General features: G+C 37.0%; 1 protein-coding gene across 1 annotated transcript; it reads right to left on the reverse strand.

Moving 5' to 3' along the window:
• Nucleotides 1–1,301: 1,301 nt before the first annotated feature.
• On the reverse strand, nucleotides 1,302–2,141 carry LOC141640815 (uncharacterized). Its single transcript, XM_074449496.1, has one exon. It carries the CDS (start codon nucleotides 2,139–2,141, stop codon nucleotides 1,302–1,304), a length of 840 nt encoding a protein of 279 aa, XP_074305597.1.
• Nucleotides 2,142–6,745: the final 4,604 nt, after the last annotated feature.

A 6,745-nucleotide genomic window follows, 5' to 3' on the forward strand; every position in this document is an offset into this window, starting at 1 on the left:
ACCATAAGGTCATATGGGATGACTAGTCGATCACATAGATAGACTGTATGAGACACTTTGTCGGGCAGTGACCACTTATAGAGTTCTGAAAATTCATAAAGCCTAGTCGTGGCAAGAGCTACTATAGTATTCTTATGAGTCAATTCTTTTGACTAGAGACCATTCGCCCAAGTTGGCACAAGTTTCTGATTGGCTTTGATTTATACTCTATGACTGTCGTAACGGAAGTCAAACGAGTGTATTTTGGGTCATGATAATCTGTGGCTAAACGAAGGGAATAGTGCGATAGGAATTGTCCACCCCCTTATCAGGGTTGTTGAAAATCTCAGGGCCACTCGAGGAGAAGTGAACTGAAAATGCGTGGCCACGCTCGGAAGGTATCTACGGTAGATAATTCCGGTCAGACAGTTACTCTTCAGATCGAGCAAACCACTCAAGATATGATTAAATGCAAGTATGACCTGCAAGACACCTTGCATTGAGTGGGAGATTGTAATAGGACAAGAGAATTGGTGACGCACACTTGTCTCGGACAAGAGGGAGATTGTTGGAGTATGTGTCCTCAACAAGAGTGTGAACACATGTTTAAATCTCAAATGAAGAATACGTAAGGGATGATTCATTATATAGTCAACTGATCAACATTAATCGGTAATGATTAGATAACTAGAGTTTAACATTACTGTCGTTTGACGATGGTGATCAGTTGATCCCTTAAGGTCACACCTATAGGACAATTCCCTTAATAGAAAAGTTGATTAATTGTATATCGATACAAGTTAATCAATTCCTTAAATTTGAACAATTCATTTTTTGTGGGAGAATATTTATATCTTATTGTAATTTGATTAAATAATATTTATTTTAGTAATTAAAAGATTTTATTACTAAAATTCGTTATTGTTTGTGAAACAATTAAATTAAGAATGATTGATTAATTTTTTTTTTTGGTGAAATGTGAGTATATATATATATATATATATATATATATATATATATATATATATTGATATCAAACAAATACAATTACAAGAGAGTTTTGACAGCATATGCAATATAAAACTACTCCCTAACAGCCATCACTTAGAATAAGCTACCACTAGAGTCTAGACTACAATGCCCCATTTCTGAAGCCAAGTCCTTTCTTCATTCACTGCAGACCTTCTAAGTTTAGACCTGATCCTTCTCATGGCATTCTCCCTGATCTTAATAGCCAGAGTCTCAGGCCTGGTAAGGATCAAGTTCACTCTCGAATTATTCCTCTGACTCCATATATGGTAGAAGCAGGAAGACCAAATAAGTTAATGAGTATGCCTCTTCAGTCTTGCCCCTACACTCCTACCACTGCTAGCATAAGAATCCACTGCAATTTTGAAACCACACCACTGCTCAATTAAGCTCATCACCTGTCTGCTATATAAACAATCAAAAAAGAGATGCTCCTGTGTTTCAGGTTCCTGATCACAGATACAGCATCTGTTGTCAGGACAACATCCAAACTGAAATAGTTTGGCTTTAACATTAAGACCTTCGTTCATCACCAGCCACGAGATCAAAGCATGCTTTGGGAAATTCCAATTATTCCAGACCAGCTGAACCCATTCTTTTTTAGGCTGTTTGTTTCTAAGCCATTCATACCCCTTTTTGATAGAGTACCCCTTCAGGTTAGCAGACCATTGATCATTCTGATAGCCAACCTTCATTATTTCCTTGACTTTGCAGAAACTTTTCCAGGACCAGGCAACACCAGCTATAGGAGTATAGGTGTGCCAGTCCTGTTGCTTAAGATACACCTGGCTTATCCATTTGATCCAAAGCTTATCAGCTTTGTTATAAACCCAATCAACCATTTTAGCCACAGCTTCTATGTTGCATAGTTCTGCTTTCTTTATGCCCAAACCACCCTCATCCTTAGGTAATGTAACCTTGTCCCAAGCAACTAAGGGAACTCTATGGTAATCTGAACTACCATCCCACAAATAGTTCCTACAAATGCCTTCAATTCTTCTGATTACCCCTTTGGGGATAATGAACATTCCTGCCCAGTAGGAGTGTAGAGTATTAAGCACAGAATTTATTAGGACTAATCTGCCTGCATATGAAAGCTTTTTGGCCCCAATACTTCTTATCCTATTCACCATTCTCTCCACCAGGGCATTGCACTCTAGCTTAGTTAACCCGCCAGCTTGTATAGGGACACCCAGGTATCTGAAAGGTAAAGAACCTTCCACAAACCCTATTGCCTGGTGAATGTCATTCTTCAGTTATGAGGAGACACCATTATAGTACACTTCATATTTAGCATTGTTCATAGAAAGTCCTGATGCTCTAGAGAAAGAGGAGAAGGCCCTTATAAAAAGCATAATAGACTGTGCATTGCCTTTACAGAACATTAGCAAATCATCTGCAAACATTAAATAATTGAGTTTAATCCCCTTACATAAAGGCTGGTACTGGAAAGGCCAGTGGTCAGTGGCATAGGCAATCATCCTTATTAGGTAATCCATACAAAGAGTGAAGAAGAGGGGGGAAATGGGATCCCCTTGCCTAAGCCCTCTCTGCCCTTTAAAGTATCCAAATTTACTACCATTCAGGCATAAGGAGAATCTTGTTGAGGTCACACAAGTCATAACTCTATGTGAGAAATCTTCAGGAAAACCAAGGCCATGTAGTAGCTGCTCAAGAAACTCCCACTCCACTGTATCATAGGCTTTTTGTAAGTCAATTTTAAATAGGCATCTGGGTGACACAACCTTCCTCTTATACAACTGCACAATATCTTGACAAATCAAAGCATTTTCAATAATGTATCTCCCTTTAATGAAAGCTCCTTGGTTCTCACTTACAATGTCAGGAAGGACCAAGGACAATCTATTGCACATGAGCTTTGAGATAACCTTGTATATCATATTGCAACAAGCTATAGGCCTAAAATGTTTGACTGAAGTAGGCCTCTCACATTTAGAAATAAGAGTAATGTTTGTAGCATTCACCTGAGATAACAGCTTACCTGAGGTAAAAAAATCTTTAATAGCAGCACAGATATCTTCACCAATTATGTCCCAACTGTCTTTAAAAAATGCACTAGTATAGACATCAGGACCTGAAGCTTTATCATTAGGAGTGTTAAAAAAGATTGATTTAATCTCCTCATTGGTGATAGGAGTATTAAGCATCTGCATATGCTCATCAGTAAAATACCTCCCTTAACTGAGAACTTCATTTCTCACCTCTTCAGTAGACTTCCTGCTGCCCAAGAGGGATTCATAATAGTCCAGGAATGCATCCTGAATACTCTTGTTATCTTAACACATAACCCCCCTCTGATTCTTAATTTGAATAACTTTGTTTATATTACATCTCCTCCTGATTACACCATGAAAATAGGCAGTGTTACTATCCCAATCCTCAAGCCATTAAGTCTTTGCCTTCTGTTTAAGGAAATTAATCCTTGCTGGCTGGAGTTGTTTTAATTTAGAAGTAATTTCCAATTCCTTCTGGATGAGACTAGTATTCTGAGGGTCAGAATCAATTTGCACTTAAACAGCAGCTAACTCACTTTCAACAATTTTTGTGGCATTTTCAATATCAGCATAACATTCTTTATTCAGATCTTTGAGCCTAGGTTTTAGGCCCTTAAGCTTCTTGACCACACTAAACATCTTGTGACCAGGGTAATCCTTATCCCATTCCTCTTTAACTCTGGTTAGAAAATCAGGAGCCTTCCCCCGCATGTTAAAATACTTGAAACTGGCTCTTCTAGTCATTACTAGCTTTGCATTACTCATAGTGCATGGACTATGATCAAATAAGCCAACAGGGTGGAAATGAGCCATCATATCAGGAAAACTTGATTGCCATTCCTGATTGACAAGAAACATATCCAACCTACTATAGATCCTTGAGGCAGGGTCTTCTTTATTTGTCCAGGTATAGAAAGCTCCAGTGGCAGGAATGCCAGTCATACCACAGGTTGCCAAACAGTCAATGAACTCATCCATATCAGATTGTTTTGTATTTCCACCAAGTCTCTCACGAGGATTAATAACAGTGTTGAAGTCCCCTGCAATTGCCCAGGGACCATGACACTGTCCAGCAAACCTCTCTAAGTGACTCTAAAGCTCCCTTCTATCAAGCCCTTCATTAAAGGCATATACCATTGTTAGGTAGAATTGCTGCTGGGAAACTCTTGCAATCACCTTGGTGTGTATGAATTGTGCATCATACTGCAATATATGAACATCAAAAAGACTAGGCCTCCATAATATCCATACCCTGCCTCCTTTATGACAGGTAGAATTGGTCGTAACACACCATCCATCCAACATACTACTTGAAATATTATTCACATTTGCACCATTTACCTTGGTTTCAATAAGTCCAAACAGACCTATATACTTATTATGAATAAACCATTTAACATTATTCTATTTATTTACACTATTTAACCCTCTAACATTCCAAAAACCAATAATATTCATTTAAATTAGGAGATGTTGGGCTACCCTTTTGACCTATGCCTACTTTTGGAGTCCCACAGCCTGAGGCAACTTCCTTGTATGACCTGTCAAGGGAGCTCTCAACACTGGTCACCGGTTTCACAGGAGAAGAAATAGGTGTCCTCTCCTCATTAGGAACTCAGACCTGAGTGTTTACCACCTGGGTAGCTGGTTTTGCCACAACAGGTTTCCAAACGTTTTGAACTGTTTGCTTTTTGTTCCCCGTTTGTGCACCAGACCTGTAATTAGTATGCTCGTGCCCTATTCCTTTGCATTTAGAGCATACTGTAGGCTTCCACTCATACTGAACATCCAACACCACAATCTTCCCATTCTCATCCAAGAATTTCACCTTAGTTGGGAATTTCTGACCAACTGCAACCTCAATCATCACTCGTGCAAATCCCAATCTGGTCTTATCAACTGTGGCTTGGTCTGCTCTTTGAAACTTACCTAACAGGCTTGCTATAGTAGGCAAGCACTTGTCCCAGAACATGAGAGGCAAAGCTTTAATTCTTACCCATATAGGGACGTTTTTAACATCCTCCTTTGTCAACTCAGTCTCCTCAGTCCATGCCCTGACAATAAGCGGCTTATTGTCAAACATGAAATGCCCTGCTTGGAGGACAACATCTCTATCTTTGCTTTCTTTAAAACGAACGAGAAATATTCCATTTGGCATAAAAGATATCTTATGAACATTATGCTTCTGCCAAATACGTAGGATAAAGCCATTCAAAACCTCCCATGGAAAATGATTGATTGATTGATTAATTATAATTGCAAAATGCTGTGAATTATAATTATATGAGCCATTTTATTTATGTGATCAAGAATTACTAGACAATTTGTTATATGTAATTTAATTAATGTATATAATGATATGTATTTGATAAATATGCATTAAATTAATTAATAACATGTTACATGCTACATATGACATGTTGTGTGACAAATGATGTTGTGTGACAAATGACAAATTGACAAAATAAAATGGATCAACTTATTATGTAGTGCACCGGTTTTAAGGGGATTATAGGGCTTATTATGTTTGTTAATTTTTGAATGGCAAAACATAATCATCACCCTAATTGCCCTAGCCTTACATGCCTATTGCTTAGAAAAGAGAAAAAGAAAAAGAGGAAGCCATGCATTGGCTTATGGCCTTCATCCCACCCGGCCTCTCCTCTTTATTGTGAGAAATTTGTTCTCATTTTATTCATTCTTATTCTAAGGCTTACATTCTTATCCTTCTCTCTCAACTCTCTCTAAAATTGTTTTAGATCTTATAAAGTTGTTCATCCACATTCTAATATTACAACATAATATCACTAGTGTAGTAATATGAATACTATTAGAAATATTTAAGGATACTAATATATAAATCTAGTTAATTCATATATTAGTTTTAACGGAAATAGTCTTGGGTGAAATTGTTAAGGAGCATCTCTATACTTGAGGTTGGAGGATCATCCATTATTGTTAAGCTCAAGAATAAATAAGGAAGGTGTCCTTATTTGTTCCCTATTTTTCGAACCAACAACAATGTAAGAACCGTTGTTTTCTTATTATATATCTAATTTAGTTATACATGCACTAGATCTAAAGAACTCATATTAAAATGTTAATTTGTTCACCATTAGAAAAGTCTAATAATAGGTATATGAACCTAACAAAATTATCTCAACTTTGACAACACATGAGAGCCAAACAAAATACTTTCCAACAATGCATTAGACTCTAGTAACCATCCTTCGGTTCTCTTAACAAATGACAATGAAGCATATTTTTTTCTTTTCTTCTTTTCTTTTCTTTTTCTTCAATTTTTTCGAATTTTTTTTTTCTTTTTTCTTTTGCTTCATATTTTTCTTCCTTTTCCAACATAAGGGATACAACACAATTGCTAACAAATTTTACTATACCCACAAATGATAATAATAGTCCTAATCCCAACCATAGTAGCAAAAATAGACATGATAAACAAGAAACTGCGACTGTCCCGATAAGGTAGGCAAATTCTGGATTGTAGCTATTAGATGGATTATAGAACGACTACAAGGGTTCAAACGGGCTAACAAAAAGGGTAATGTATGGCTTGTTTGAACGGTAAGAATCACCTTTCTTCATGTACTTCATCATATGAACGCGTAAAAGTTAAGAAACTAATGTCACACTTATGCAGTTTGATATTACATATTCCACAAGGAGAACCACACTCAAGCTTAATTGACAAATGAGACCAGTTT

Source organism: Silene latifolia, chromosome 2 (genome assembly GCF_048544455.1).
Source record: "Silene latifolia isolate original U9 population chromosome 2, ASM4854445v1, whole genome shotgun sequence".
In the NCBI taxonomy this organism is placed as follows: domain Eukaryota; kingdom Viridiplantae; phylum Streptophyta; class Magnoliopsida; order Caryophyllales; family Caryophyllaceae; genus Silene; species Silene latifolia.

Bases quoted from the DNA above. Each gene is read 5' to 3' on its own strand.
- LOC141640815 (XM_074449496.1), bottom strand. From the start codon at position 2,141: ATGGTGAATAGGATAAGAAGTATTGGGGCCAAAAAGCTTTCATATGCA.